The sequence below is a fragment of the Sturnira hondurensis genome, unplaced genomic scaffold, assembly GCF_014824575.4.
Source record: "Sturnira hondurensis isolate 20B ecotype Veracruz unplaced genomic scaffold, ASM1482457v3 Scaffold0021143, whole genome shotgun sequence".
Lineage (NCBI taxonomy): Eukaryota > Metazoa > Chordata > Mammalia > Chiroptera > Phyllostomidae > Sturnira > Sturnira hondurensis.
In genome coordinates, this window is record NW_028093774.1 from 26,370,530 (window position 1) to 26,387,111 (window position 16,582).

Below are 16,582 nucleotides of genomic sequence, written 5' to 3' on the forward strand. Positions count from 1 at the left end.
CGAGTATACTGATGACTCATTCTGAGCCCCAGTGACACTGCTCTGTGGGAGAAAGGGGTCTGTCTGATTCTTAGGCCAGTTCTCAATTGCATGGGCGGACAGGAATGAGCAGCATCGTGAACAATGAATGCACTAAGCTTCACTTTGATTACAGGGCACTATGTTGTCAGAACAAATCACTGCCACAATGTCAGTTTTAAAGAAGAGATGGTGGATGTCAGAAATGAGAAATAAGTAAGATTCATAGTAGCTTTGCAAAGTGAAAGAGAAGTCCTCTTCCTTTGTCTTATAACAGTACGGGTTTTCCTTATTTCCTAAATTCAGCAAATATAGAAACAGTGGAAAAATTCAGAATTGCTGATTTAAGTGATTAAACCTAAGTTTCATGGCTCTGACCTTCTGATTTGGTTGGAATCAGTAATGGCTTTTTATCTTCTTTTCCACTTAATTTAAAATAAGATGACCACTGTGATTATTGAAAAACACTGAAGAAAGTTTGGTTTCAGAAATGCCTAACTGAACTTTTACTGAAATTTTAAGGAGAATATCTCTTGTATATACTAGTCTACAAACTTCAATATTTAGGAGGGCAATATTAAAACATCTGAAGCTTAGACTTTCTTAATGTTTTTTTGTCCTATATATTCTCAGAGTAATGTTTTTAACATTTACTTTTACTCTTTTATATTATATATTCTTCCTGTGAACCAATCATACCATTCTATCATATCTGAATTTACTAAGAGCTCTTGAAAAGTAATGGTTTGGGTGCTGGGAGGACTATATATTTACATTTAAAAGAAAAAAATTAAACTCTTATACAATGCACAAAAATCAACTCAAAATGGATTAAAGATTTAAATGTAAGACCTAAAACTATGAAACTCCCCAAAGGAAACATGGGAGAAAATTTTCTTGACATTGGTCTTAGGAATAACTTCTTGGATTTGACACCAAAAGTGCAGGCAACAAATCCAAAAGTCACCAAGTGTGACTACGTCAAATTTAAAAACTTCGGCATAGCCGAGGAAATAATCAACAGAGTGGAAAGGCAACCTATGAAATGGGAGAAAATATTTGTAAACCATCCATCTGATAAGCAGTTAATATCCCCAATACATAAGAATCTCTTAAAACCCAATAGGAAAACCCAAATAATTTGATTAGAAATGGGCAAAGGACTTCAGCCCTGGCTGGTGTAGCTCAGTGGCTTGAGCATGTGCCTGTGAACCAAAGCATTACTGGTTTGATTCCCAGGCAGGGCACATGCCTGGGTTGCAGGCCAGGTCTCCAGTCGAAGATGCACAAGAGGCAACCACACATTGATGTTTCTCTCCTTCTCTTTCTCCTTCCCTTCCCCTCTCTCTAAAAATGAATAAATAAACTCTTTAAAAAATGAGCAAAGGACTTTAGTAGACATTTCTCCAAAAAAGATATACAAATGGCCACCACATGTATGAAAAGGTGCTCAATATCACTAATCAACAGAAAAATTCAGGTCAATTGTATAATTAAATATCACCTCAAATCTGTTAGGATAGCTATTATTAAAACAAATAAACCAAAAGACAATAAGTAATGACGGGGATGTGGAGAAACTGGAACTCTTACAAACTGTTAGTAAGAATGTAGAATGGTACAATCACTATGGAAAGCAGCATAAAGCCCCTTCAAAAAAAAAAAAAAGTAGTGCTATTGTATGACCCAGCAATTCCACTTCTGGGTATATGTCCAAAAAAGCTAAAATGAAAGAGGTATCTGTATCCCCATGTTCACTGCAGCATTATTCACGATAACCCGGATGTACTCAACAGAGGAAAGGACTAGGAAGATGTGGTGCACACATACAATGAAACATTATTCAGCTTAAAAAAAGGAGGCCTGCCCTTTTTGGCAACCTGCATAAACCTAGAGTACATTATTCTACGTGAAATAAGTTAGTCACTAAAAGACAAGTGCTGTATGATTCTGCTTCTATGTGGTATCTAAAATAGTCAACCTCATAGAAGCAGAGAGTAGAATGTTAGTTACTAGGGCCTAAGGGCAGAAGGAAATGGGAAATTTTTGCTCAATGGATATAAAGTTTCTATTGTACAAGGTGAATGAGCTCTAGAGACTTGCTGTATAACATATAGTTAGTAATGTGATACTGTGCACTTTAAAATGTAAAGGACAGTTCTCATGTTAAATGTTCTTACCATGAAATAAACAAACAAACCAGACCAGTAAGAACACAAGGAAATTTGGGAGGTGCTAGATATTTTCAGTACCTGATGGTGGTGATGATATCATGGGTGTATGCACGTGTCCAAACACATGAAAATGTATATTAAATATGTACAATTTTTGTATATAAATTATATCTCAATAAAGCTTAAAAAAGTCATGGTGTGGTATTTTAGTTTATATTTCCAATAAAATTGTTCATTGTTATGCAGTGTGTGTTATCTAATTAGTAGTACTATAGTAAATCAAGTCGAGGTTAGTGGTGGTAGAGAAGGGGACTCCAATTTCCAGGTAACTTTTATTGTGTGTGTAATTCCTCAGCCTGAGCAGTCCTCTTCCAAACAAAATGGCCCCTTTCCATCGGATTCACTAGAGTCTCTTTTTAGTCCTTTGTCTTTTTCTTAAAATTTATCAGTGAGGTTACAGAAAAAGTCGGTGGGTAAACTGCCGTCCTCGGTGAGTTACACAGGGGAGGGAGAGTTCTCGTCCCTCCTCCCACTCAGGTTCAGTGTTAGGTCCGTGCCCGCCACGGCTGTGGACGGTTTTGTCATTACATCTCCACTCCCATCCAGACCTCGTGCTGAAGAAAATCATTCACGTTAGACTCATGGAGTAATTTGGGCAGGGAATAAAAGAGACCCTTTCCTCTCTATTTTCAAAACTAATATAAGATTCTAGATATTTCTGGATCTAGATCATATCCTTGTATGTTATTAGGCTTTAATTTCAGTTCCCGGTCATTAGAAAACGTTACCCTGGCTTTGATGATGGTTGGCCGAGGATCCAAGATGCCCTGCATCTTTCTCAGTGCAGGCACGACAAAGAGATTGCAGGTGACCACGGCTGACACAGGATTCCCTGGAAGTCAACCAAGCAGTTATTTACAGTATACACATAAAAAACTGCCAAGTACTTATGACCGTCTATACCTTCAGGTATCACAGAGGAGTGAAGAATCACCTTAAGCCCAAAGGATGTCAGAACAGAACTGCAGCCAACCAAACGCCACAGAGGGTGCAGACTTTTGGGTTTAGCAGTGAAACTTCTGATGTTTCGAAGCCGTTTAATACTATTTATTTCTACTTTTCTGGAGCTATACATTGAAAGCCATTACTAATTGGTAAGTTTAAAGCTGTTTCTACTTGGTATTTTTAAAATTTCCATAGTAATACATGCTCAGTACAAAAAATTAGAATGTAGGATAAGCATAAAGAAATTTATCCACAATCCCTTCTATCCAGACATTTCTTTAAATTAAAAAAATAAAACTGAGTGGTTTAAAATGTGAAGGACTTGAAGATAAATACTACATGGATTGAATTGCATTGTTTTTCCTTCCTTTCATTTTTTGATGTCTTAACACCTCAATGTGACTTTATTTGGAGATGGAACCTTTAGAGGGGTATGAAAATCAAATGAGGTCATCAGGGTGAGGCCCTAATTCAACAGAACCAGTGTCCATATGAAAAGAGAAAGATCAGGAGTGTACGTACGTGCACAGAGGAAAGGCCACACGAGGGCCCAGTGGGGGTGGCCATCTATAAGCCAGGAAGAAAAACCTCAACAGAAACTAACCTTGCCTGCGTCTGGCCTGCAGATGCCCCGTTTCTGAAACTGCGAGGAAATAAATTTCTGTTATCCCTCATCCAGTCATCCAGTCTGGGATATTCTATTATGGCAGCCTCAGCAGACTAACACAAACACCAAGTTCTTTTAGAGTTATAAACAAAAATTGAGACATTCAATCGCACCTCTTTAAGAAGAAATCTGGGGGTGATGTGTGCGTTAAAGAGGGGGAAGGTGGGTTGTGAAATAAATGAGTGGTTAGAGAATAACCAATTTAGTTTCTTGTGTGGCATGTTAACTAACCAAGCTGTGCGGCCCTACTCAGTTCCAAACCTTTCTGAGTTTAATGAACTCATTCACAAAATGAGTGGACTATATAATTATCAGTATCCCTTCTGGTTCTAAAATTCTAATTTTATTAATACTTTTATACAGTTGTATGGAATATATATGCATATACTGGGGATAGATGATGGGCTATTAGATTTTGAGGTTCCCTTGGCCTGGCTATGTGCTGTTAATTGTATTGTTAAAGTAAAAGGCAATGGCGAGTTTAGCCTATTATTAGCTAAAACCATACCTTTAATTTTCTTCTACCTACAAAAGTAGCTCTTAGCTCTTAGAGTAGATTTTTAAAGTTGTAAAAAGTCATGAGTGATACTTATTATTTCAACAGAAAAATGAGTTGCCCAATAGAACAGCAGACTGTTAGTAAGAATCGATTGCTTTTCCCTTGCCTCGAAATACAAATAGATGGAAATTTTTCTGAAAACAAAACAAAACAGAACTCCTGCTACTGTTCATTTAACAATGATCACAGAATTCCTGTAATTGCTATTGCTTTATACAATTACTCTATAAAAACAGGACTGGAAAGACGGATATGAAAATTGGAAACAGTGGTTATTTAAAAAAAAAGGTAGATTATGGATAACATTTCTTAACACTTACCAGTATTTCTAATGTTTCCATAGTGAACATGTGTTATACAGTAATTTTAAGAAGTTACAAAAACAGCAGGTAGATACACAAAACTTTTAAACTGCGTTAAAACTTACCAAGATTAGTAATGGCTTTAAATGCATGGCCCTTGGGACAACAGAAATACAATTCTGAATTTTAAAATCCTTGTACAGAAAACCTCTTGGCTGCTTCTACAATCTGAGCAATCTGTTGCTGTCCTCTTTTGGTTTATTCAGGTTGAGCAGAGAGAATTTCAAATTAGAGTGTCAGTTTGAATATAGATTAGTTAAAAAACTTCTTCGGTAGATAAACGATACTTCCTTGGTAATGGTGAATGAGGCCTCCACTCTAACAGTCTTTTTTATTCCTGTCACTGATGTGTCTTTGCCTGCAGTGTCTTCCAGGCAAATTAAAGCTGGAAGGAGGCTCACGTTTTCTTGTGTACTTGTTTTTAGACTATCTAAGGGTACATAAAGGCCCTAAGGAGTTCTATACTTCAGGCAAATTTTGAAGACTACTTAACTTGCATGTCCTCTGTCTTAAAATTTCCTATATGATAGACATCTAATCTCTTTTATGCTTATATGTAGAGCTTTAAAAATGATTCTAAAGTTCTACATTTTTTTCTGCCTGCTTTCTTTTCTTTATATCTCTATTCTGAGACTTACTTTTTGTTCTGGCATTTGCATAGGTGACTCTAGGCCCTCTGGCCCCTTGAGTGCGCTACTTCGAGCTGTGGGATGTGGTTAGACTGCTAACTTTGACCACTTGCCCACAGGGAAAAGCAGGTGCCCCAGAAAGACCCAGGGACAACCCACACTTGGAATGTGCTCTGAAAGAGACTACCTCATCTGACTTTCACACCAACCCTGTGAAGTCGATATCAGCCCCATTGTAGAGATGAAGAAAACACCTTCAGTGAGGTTAAGTGATTTTTCCAAGTAAGGAAAGCTGGGACTTGAGCCTGGGTCTTTCAGACCCAAATCAAGTGCTCTGACAGGATACTTACTGGTCACCTAAGATTCCAAAAATTTTTGGTCTTTTTTTTTTTTATCAGAAAAGGCAAAATAAACTATTTCAATTGTTCTTACCTGGTAGTGCAAAAATTATTTTTCTTACACCATCAATATCCAAAGTTGCAAATGTTGTTGGCAGTCTGGAGAAAAAAAGAGGCGTTAGTGGCTGCGAAGCAGTACGACGAGTAAATTCAGTTCTCTGGTGTGGTGGGGCGCTCCACACGGAAAGCTTATCATATAAAAATACTTTTCTGTGGATTCTTTCTACCTTGATATCCCGCAGTGTTTCCAGAGCATTTAAATGAATTTGTCTTTAGCATCTACTGCTTCTAAGCAACCAAACGCCCTTGTTTCCTGTAGCTGACTTCCCACTTCCTGCCAGTGTCATGCAAGAGTATCCCAGGTCCAGGGGCTCTCCACCCACCTGGCTAATGGCGTCCACATTGTTGTTGCTGGAGATCCCAAACAATCATTCTTATTATAAGGAGACTACTTAGCAATACATGCCTATCGGATAACTGCCTATTGCTCAATATGAGGATTTCTCAACCCCTTAAAACGGTACTTAGCAATGAACATACGAATCTCTCTCCTATGAAAGGAGTGTTTTGAAATGTCAAAACAGATAAAATACCATGACTAGAACAGAATGAAAGCAACAGCAATTAAAAAAAATTCTGAAATGATGCTTCCTCAAGATTCTAACAGGAATCCTTAGCGGGAGGGGTATGGAGAGGAGTGAGTGTGAGAGTCACGGAGGAGGTGAGCAGTTAAGAAGAGTGATTTTTTCTCTATTGATCACCCTTTATACAGAATTCCAGCTACAACTGTCATTATATGAATGAAACTCGAGTGATACAGAATCCTTAGGGAATGTTGAAATTTCCATTTAGTTGAAAAATTATCTTTTTAAGCACCCAAATTACTTTTATTTTTACTATTTTTGCAGGTTGGTCATTCAAATATGGGTCAGTCACTCATTATCTTTAGCAATAATTTTTTGGGTGATTTATAGCCATCATTGTGAGCTTACCCTACTCTCCTTTTCACTTAAAAACCCTAACCCCACACCAGAAACTGCTGTTTCCACAGTTGCTGTTTCTGACTTTTTTTTTCACCAGTATTTTTTCTGTGGCTCCCCTTAATGCTGGACTGCTATCCTCTCAACTCCTAAAGCTTGATTTAGGTTTGGGAACCAGACAGTAGTAATAATAGTTATACTGTTGCAATAATAATACTAACAGCAATCATAAAAGTCACCCTTTTAAAAGAAAATCTATGCATGACACCCATTATTTCATTTAATGTTCAAGCAATCTCGCGAGGTGACAATTGTGGGATACTGTCACCTCATGAGACTGCTTGAAAATTAAATGGAATTATTCATCCCATTTTATAGATGAGGAAATTAGGACTCAGAGAGATTAAGCAATTTGCCTCAACTCACTTAGCAACTAAGTCAGGAACAAGGATTTGAACCAAGGTTTGTCTAAGTGTGTGGCTCCTACTTTGATGAGGCTCTCTCCTCTTGCAGGGCATGCTGTGTATGGACTTAGTGACATCTATTTTTGGCTACTCTGAGGGCTTTTTTGCTTACTTTTTGATTTTTCGCTGTATCTAGAAAAATGAGATTAGACTGTCATATTGATTTACGTATAGGTTACTTGGCAATGATTGTTACTGTGTGATGAAAATAATTTCCAAGGTACATGCTCGAAAACAGCTTTGTGCACTGCAGATGACCCATAAAAACCATGATTGGTAGATCAGGTTGACAATATTCCAGAGGCGGCTTTTTTTTTTTTTAGTATCTCTGTGTCGAAAATGAAAGAAGTTAATTACATTCTGAATGCACTGTATGTGGGAAGAGCGAGGCTCAATTGTTCTTCAGCTTTTACATTTGTTCTTATTCTACTAAAGCAGCAATTACTTTTCAAATCTTATCTTTAGACAAGTATATAATTCTGGCCGAGTAAAGGAAGCCCATTAAAACTTCCAAGCCACTTTATTATAGCAAACTAACACACATAATAAGAGTGGGGGGGGAATGTCTAACAATTTCCTTCTACTGTACTTAGGGACAGTTTAAATCATCTTCCGCACCTTGCAGACAGGTTCTGTGATTTCCCTAAAGGCACTCACTTAGAAAAGATTGCACTACAAGAAAACACTCTGTTTTCATGCATTACTATTACAAGTGTCCTATTGCTAGACTGCAAAGCTGTTTTTTTCTCAGCTCTGGGAAGCCATTTCCTTGGAACTCAGCACTTATTGTTCAATTCTGTTGAGATACGACTACAACAGAATTTCTATAGTGACTATAGTCACAGAGGGCTATGACTAAGTGAGTAGAATAAGCATTAGGATCTGATGAACTCCTAAAGTTGAGGCAAATGATAAACCGAAGACTGAAAATAAAGAGTACCAAACTTATACATCATAGGTGCTGAGATTAATTGAAACTAAATCTATCACACAAATAATTCTCTTATAGCAGTGAGGGCAAGTAGTCTCAGCTTCTGTCTCATTGCAAAGGGAATAATCGATGTAACTTTAGGGATTAGTTAGAAGCACATTGACATGCTTTTGGGATGTCCTCTGTAGTCTATCAAATTAGTACTGCTCATAGAGACAGGAAAATAAAAAAGGCCTGTGTACTCATACCATAGCAGTATTTGCTTAAGACAAAATATTCTTAATAAGAATGATCCAAATCTGATAACTTCAACAATAAAAGAACATTGTCAGTGGCAGCCATATTGGGGCAACTACAGAAATAAAATGCCAAGAATTCTAAAGTCTGCCAAGTTGTGAAGAAAGCTTTAGGGATAATCTTGACCTCATACTTTCATGGCAAAATCATGGAGGTAAAGCCTGACCTCTATCCCAGAACGACATGAGTAAGCAACAAGCCAGGGAGGTCTATGAGGGCTCGCTTGACACTAAAGATAGGCTTCTGGAATGTGCTAATAGTTCCCCCAGCTCACAACGACCTGTGAGTCTGGCCTCTCCTCTCTCGGGGTCCATATGAGCACCCACCAGAGTATATTTCTGAACTGAAGCATCACTACGGCTGTCCCTGATAGCATGAAGGTGTGCTGGAAAGCCCACCCACGCACCGAGCCTTTGAATAGGGAACGGGAGTGGTCTGAATAGCCAGACTGTTGCTTGAAGACATGGCCACCAAGATGTCATCAACACTAGTGTCTGGCACTCTTTGTGGATTTATAATTGATTACAGAACCTCTACCAGTCACTCCTTAAAGAGTTATTAGTTTTTAGGATATGTGCAAGATCTTGGTATGTGGTTATTTTTCTTTCCTCCTGGGAGGCAGTAAGAAGCAGTATGAAATCCTGCTTAGGAAGTGCTCACGAAAAGGAAAAAAAGTTGAATCCGAATCTCATCGAGGCTTTAGACCCAATTTCCCATCTATAGAATATCCTGGGGAGAGCGGAACAAATGAAACACGGCCACAAGGAGACCGTCAGCTAAACCCATTTGTTTAGGACAAATGCTTCGGTTTCCTCACCAAGTTGCCGGACAAAAAAAGGAGGGGCAGTAAATATGCTTTAACAGCCAAATAGCATGAGTGAACCAACTTGAATTCTAATTCAAACAAAACAATTATGAGAAGGCATTCTTTTTCCTGACACACAGGAGAATTCTGAGTATGATTGGGGTATTAGATATTAAGGTATTCTTATTTATTTTGTTCGGTGAGGTAATACCATTGTGATTACACAGGAAAACACTGCTGTTATTATTTGAGATGTGTATGAAAATGAAATGTCTAGAATTTGCTTTAAAATAATCTGGCCCTCTGTTCCTCCCAAAAAGGTGAGGGATGAGGCTGATAGTTGCAGAAGCTGGGGGATGGGCTCATGGGAGGTTCACTGTACTCCCTACTTTTGTATATGTTTGAGTTTTTTCATATTAAAAGAGTTTTTAAAGAGAGACAAAGAATCACTATGGAGAGGGAGAAAAAGGGAAAGAGAGCAACAGACATGGGAATTAAAGAGAAAACAGTTTATAGCAAACTCAGTGATTCATAAGGAAGATGAATTCCCATTTCAGATAGGAGCTACACCTGTTCAAAGAATTTTAATAGTATAATATTTCTTTTATTAGAATATATAATCCATAATAGCATATATAAAAAGAAAGCATTTAAAGCTTTGTTAGTCAAAGCAAGCCAAACCAACCCCATATATGAGATAATAAGATTATTTTCATACCCTGGTTTCATAAAAACTCTGCCAAAATGGATCTGTGCATGAAGATCGATGTCCAGCACCTGCTTGAGATAGTCCTGCAAATATAAAAGGATCGCTTTACTTTTAGACACATTCCAATACCAGACTTTCAAAACTTTAAATGAAGATACAATGAATTTATAAGATTAAAATAAAAAGCCATCTTATTTTAGTGAAGTTGACTTGCTTAAGACAAATATTCCTTCATTCCTCAGTCCTTCATTGATTCATTCAACATATATTTATTGAGCACTTGTATGCTGAGTACCAATCTAGGTACAGGGCATATAGCCTTGAACAAGAGACAATGTTCCTGTCTTCATAAAAAGTACATCCTAGTAGGAGACTTAGATAATAAACCAAGTAAGTACATTAACGTGCAAAGAATTACTTGATATGTTATTGTCTCTTTTTCTTTCTCACAAAGAATTTTTATTGTATTTTTTCCATTACCATTTATTCTCCTTATACCCTCTTCCACCTCTATCTTTCAAGACAGAATTTTCTGCCAGAGAAAGGATGTTAACAAATATGGCTTAAGAAGTTGTGCCTGGGAGGGAAGTGACCTGTATGCATCTTATACTAATCCGCTTAATGGATTTAAAATAATGTACATTCCTTCAGGAAAGTTGGATGTTACCTACAGATGGTCAATTCTAATTAAACCAACAAAAATGAAAATTAAAATGGTGCTTTAAAGAGAAAGCAGAGGGAGTTTAACTGTTAGCGCAATTGCTAATGGAAACAAACTAATCTAAGGTTACGGCCAACCCAAAGTTAACTGACAGAACCCGATCTTTGGAAATGAAGGCAACACTGTCTTGCAGTTTGTTCTGCAGGTAGAAAGAAAAAAAAGCTGCAGTCCTTAAAACTTCTCAACCTCCTGATCTGTTGTTGAATTTCTTGTTCAATAATCCAAGGGTGAGTCTAGTAATCTAGTAAAATTTTAAGTATTTCACAAGCTATGGGTCACTGTATTTTTAAAATTAGTTCCCTCCTCTCCATCTGCACAGCTTCAGCCAACATCTCACCTGGAGCATGAAACAGATCTCTCTACCAGCAGTGCTGCCCTCCCCCATTCGTGCCCTGCCCCCCACAGTAGCAAGAGGCATCACGTCACCACGTAATCCTTCCAGTTAGTTCAAGAACAAGTATAAAGGACCCATGGACATGGGACAACAGGGTGGAAACTGACTGTGGGAGAGGGGGTGGGGGGTGGTTGGGGGAGTAGGCAGAGCAGGGGAGAGCAATGGGGAAAATCGGGACAACTCTAACAGAGCAACAACAAAAAAGAACTTCCTGGTTTCCAGGGAGAAGCCTCATTGTTTAAATACCATCTGTCGTTCTTGTATTTCCTAGCTCTCATTCACCAATCTTTGCTCTCATCAGGCAATCCTCTTCCCACCCAGGCCCATTCCTCCATCTCAATCTACCCTCCTCTTTCCCTCCTAGCAAGACTACACAGTTTTCAGTTTTGAAAGCTTTCTTGCCTCCAGCTTTTGAAAATATTCTTCCTTCTGTCTGGAATACTTTTTTGTACCATTCTCCTTCCTCCACCCCACCCTTATCCGAGTCTCGGTCATCTCAGCCTCCTCTCAATTTCTGGGCTGGATGATAGATCATTTATTTTTTTTGAGGCTATCTTATTAGATGCAATAAATTTAGAAATGTTATATTTTCCTGATGGACTGATCAATGTACATATATGAATGTCCCTCCTCACATATAATAATCTTTTTTATCTCCCTTTTTTCTGATATTGATATAGCCACATCAACTACCTTTCATTGTATTTTTCCTAATCTTTTACTTTCAATTAGCTGTGTTCTTAAATTAAAGGTGTGTTTATAAGTATCATACAATTCATTGTTTATTTAAATGCAGAATAACAATTTTTAATCGAAGGATTTAGTCCACTTACATTTAATCTAAGTACTACTATATTTGGGCTTAAAACAATCTCCCTACTATTTTTTTCCAATCTGTCACTTTTGTTTTTATTTCCTTCTCTTCTTTCATTCCTTCTTTTGGATTCACCATTTTTTTTAAATTTTAATTTCTTTTTCTTCTATTAGCTTGTTAGTTAGACAATCTTTTATTATAATTTTAGAGATTATAATATGTATTCTTGATTTATCACAGTCTACCATAATTTGGTATTTTTATCACTTCCCAGACAACACAAGAAATTTAAAACATGTTAACTCCACTTATTCCTCTCTGCTTTTGTGCTACAATGTACCACAAATTCATTTTGTGGTACACTTTAAATATTATATATAACTTCTCTATATATACTATACAGATGATATACACTCTATATTTATGTTTTATATTTAAAACCTCACAAGGCATTATTATTTTATACAGTCAATACTCATTTATATTTATCTACATAGAAATGGACTCTAGAGTCCTTTCTGAATTTCCATGCTTCCATAATCTTTCTGCCTAAAAAACTCACTTTTAGGCAGAAAGTCTGCAGGTCTGCTCAGTGTTTGTTTGACTAAAAATGTTTTTATCTTAATTTTTGAAGGAAATTTTTGCTGGATACACAGTTCCACACAGGCAGTTATTTCCTTCAGCACTTTACAAATGCCGTTCCAGTGTTTTCTGAGTTCTATCCTTTCCGTTTAAATCATTTCTGCTAGTTTTATTGTTGGTCATTAGAAGGAAATGTTCCCTTTGTTAAGATTTTCTCTTTGTCCTTGGCTTTCAGTAGTTTTGGTATAATTACTTAAGTATGGTTTCTTCATATGTATCCTACTTGAGATTAGCAGAGCTCCTTGAATTCCTGACTTGATAGCTTTTATTGGTTTTGGAAAACTCTGCCAATATCTCCTAAATATTGCTTCTACCTACTCTCCTTTCCTTCTGGGACTCCAACTGCACATATGTTAGACCTTTCTCCATATCCCATATGTCTTTTATGTTTCTTTCATCTGTTTTCTAAAACTTTCATTTAACTTTTATGAGTAGATTCTAGTTTTCTACTGAAATTCTTCACTTTATCATTTCTTTTTATTAAACATTAATTGCAGTGTTTCAAAGACCATGTTTTTTTAGGGTTTTCTATGTTCTTCTTCTTCCTTAGTTGTTGGTCATTTTGGCTGGTAATTTAAAAAACTGAAGTCCAAACATTGCATATGGAAAAGAACTGAAGAGGCTCTGGATGATGACACATTCCTCCAGAAAGGGTTTAATTTTCTCTGGCAGTTAGTTAAGGTAAACTAAGATCACCTTGGCATAATCAGAGACCCAGGTAATTTGAGGGAGGATTTTAGTCTTTTTGAAAGTTTGCCCCTATTCCTAGAGCACAATCCTCAAGGGTTTAAAATGAGGACTTGCCAAGGCCCCGCCTGCATGGCAGGCTCTGTACCTCCATGAAAGTGAAAAATTCTGTTTACTTTATTAATTTATTAGATATTCTTTTATCCTTGGCTTCTTGGCTCCCTGTACCATTATACCTCCCCTGTCTCCCTGGCTTAGGAGTTAGTAGTGGGCTGACCAAAAAGCTCATTTAGTTTTTTTCCATATGACGGCTCTAGGAATGCTTGGTTGGCTTTAACTTATTTGAAATAATTTTGTTACTATTGTATTGTGACAGCTCTCATATCAGTGTGGATTAAAAAACTTATTAAAACTGGCGAATTTTTGTGGAGCCATTTTAACACTGAAGATAGAATAAAATATGCAATATTTTCAGTGTATTATGCTTTATTATTTCAAGAAAGGTAAAAAAGCAACTGAAATGCAAAAAAAGATGTGTGCAGTGTAGCAGTGTATGGAGAAGGTGCTGTGATGGGTCCAACACGCCAAAAAGTGGTTTGTGAAGCTTCTTAGCACCACTGACATTTTGGCCATATGACACCTCTGCTGTGGAGCTGTGTTGCACTGGAAGATGTTTAGCAGCTTCCTTGGCCTCTACCCGCTAGAAGCCAATAGTGGGAGAGAGCTGACGTACTCAAAATATCCAAATCAATGAAGTTATTGGTGAGAATAAAAAATGTGTCTTTTATTTTATGGGAAAAACTAAACGGTCTTTTTGGCCAACACAGTGCCTTGAAGAAAACTGTGGTTGAAGAATTTCAGTGTTAATTCTCTATGGTTTATTTTTTCTGATATCTTTTCCTTTACCTTTCCCTCTTTAAAAATATTTATTTTAATGCACTTTATTTATTTTTAGAGAGAGAGAAAGGGAGGAAGACAGAGAGGGACAGAGAGAAATAACAATTGGTTGTCTCTTGTATGCACCTGACTGGGGACCAAACCTGCAACCCAGCATGTGCCCTGACTGGGAGTGGAATTGGCAACCTTTCGCACTGTGGGATGACACCCAAGCAACTGAGCCACACAGGTCAAGGCTAAAAAAATTTTTAACGTAGCCTTTATAGCTGTTCCTGGTGGGAGGACTGATCCAAATAAGCCACTCCACAGAGCAAGAGCGGGAATATCCAGACCTTTTTCATGCACCCCTATATTACTATGTCCTTCAGGCACCCCACACTTAGGTTACACTATGATTGCCTGATAACTGACAGACACCCTTTACTGGAATAGAATCTGAGAAGAGGAACCCTGCACATTATATCTACAGTGAAACCCTACTGAATAGCACATGACTTTCATTCATTCATTTGTTAATTCTACAAATATTTCTGAATATCAATTATGTATCATGAATTCTATATGTGCTAGAGATTTAATGAACAACAGAGACATGGTCACTAAGACAAAGATGTTGTGTTATATTTTACTGAGGGAGACAGCTTACAATGAGTAAACCAACAAATGAGATAATTAATACAGTGTGGCACATGCTATAAAGGGAATGAGAAGGTCCTGGGATAGAGAATGGGGTGGGGTGGAGAATAAGGCCGTTTTAAAAGAGGTGGTTAGGATGAGTAGGATTCAGTCGAGTGAAGTGTGGAGGAATGAGAATTCCATGCAGAGGGAAGTACAGACAAAGCTTCTGAAGCAGTGAAGGGTGTGCCTACAGGGAAAAGACGAGGGGAGGTAGTGAATGCGTAGAAAAGAAGCAAAGGGCGAGTCTGGATTGGCAGAAAGTGGCCATGTCTGCAGGGTCTTCAAGGTTATGAGACAGTTTGGAATACAGATACGCTCATTACATATTCTCTAAATAAATGAAAGTGTTTTATTTTTCTTAAAAACATCTTTTAAATTCTTCTTGAACATGAAGGAATGCTCCACGTTTCTTCTGCCAGAGGGAAAGCTTGTAACAGACATAGCAATAAAGGCTGAGGATCATCATCGTTCATACGTTTTGATCTGCCTTTAGAAGCAACAAGAATCTCTGATATTCTGAAAGCTAGAGTTAGGTAGGAAGAAAAAAATGAGTGAATGAAGAAACAAGGCCGTTTCCTCAACCCAGGTGAGAACATCAGAAAAACTGTAAAAGACTTTGGAAAGGGCAAGAAGATGATTGGATGTTCAGTGTATCAGAACCTTCTGGGTTATTTGTGTCTTTCATTATCTTTGAGCTTTTTATAAAAAATAAGCTGCAGAAAACTGATAGTGAACATGATTATTATCCAAAGAAATGAAAATTAGTTCTGATTATTCACCTGTAGATACAGAATAGTTTTGCATCTATTAGCAAATTAATTTAATCATTCCTGACTATGTTTGTGTTCTCTGAATTTTCCATGAACCAGCCATAACATCTCACTGGCTCATTGATGAGATTTATGATTTTATCTTTAAAAATTGTACTTTAATAAATTATGGGGCCCTGGCTGGTGTAGCTAAGTGGATTGAGAGTGGGACTGAGAACCAAAGGGTTGGGTTTGATTCCCAGTCAGGGCACATGTATGGGTGGTGGGCCAGGTCCCCAGCAGGGGGTATATGAGAGGCAACCACACATTGATGTTTCTCTCCTTCTTTCTCTCTCCCTTTCTCTCTAAAAATAAATAAATAAAATCTAGAAAAAAAAATCCCGGAGATGCCACTGAAAGGCTCCATTGATTTACCTGGCAGAACCAGGTAAACTTCATTGTCAAAGTGCACTTCATGGGTGGCTTAAACCTGGGCACATCTTTCCTTGGTTCCTGGAGTAAATGCTAAGCGGTAATAAAACTTGAACTCTAATAATTTTTGGTTTCTCTAATTTTGCTGCTCTATTGATTTTAGTATTATTTTTATTTCTGTGCATGGTCAATACAATGTTGCCACTTGTGGTAACAGTGATTAGAAATACAGTATAAATGGTCTGGCCATTTGGTGATTATCATAAATGTAAGATAAAAACCAATTTTATTAGGTAAGAGAAGACAAAGAATCTGGCTTATTAGTTTTCTTGTTCGGCTTTTAAGCCGAAATCAATGAAGGGTTTTGTGACGTCTAGGAAGAGAAATAGTTCCATATTTGAGAATGATGTGTGTTTTCTTGTTTCTGTTTCTTGTTTCTTGTTTCCTCCTGGCCTGTGGTTGAAGTTTTAGAGCTGACACTGTATGTTCTTTATGTGTCTGAGAGACCACCATGTAGAGTGGGCCTTCCTTGGAGTGGGCTGCAGATTCAAGGTAACCCCCACTGGACCC

The 16,582-nt window shown here is 37.5% G+C and overlaps 1 protein-coding gene across 4 annotated transcripts in view; it reads right to left on the bottom strand.

Moving 5' to 3' along the window:
* Window positions 1–16,582, bottom strand: part of GPHN (gephyrin) — a 478,645-nt gene that overhangs the window by 8,273 nt on the left and 453,790 nt on the right. For all 4 annotated transcript variants that reach the window (XM_037031472.1, XM_037031470.1, XM_037031473.1 and 1 more), the window contains 3 exons: window positions 10,008–10,081; window positions 5,847–5,911; window positions 2,981–3,084 (listed from right to left, as the gene is read on the bottom strand). In XM_037031472.1, coding sequence (XP_036887367.1) covers window positions 2,981–3,084; window positions 5,847–5,911; window positions 10,008–10,081 — 243 coding nt within the window. The remainder of the gene's footprint in view (window positions 1–2,980; window positions 3,085–5,846; window positions 5,912–10,007; window positions 10,082–16,582) is intronic.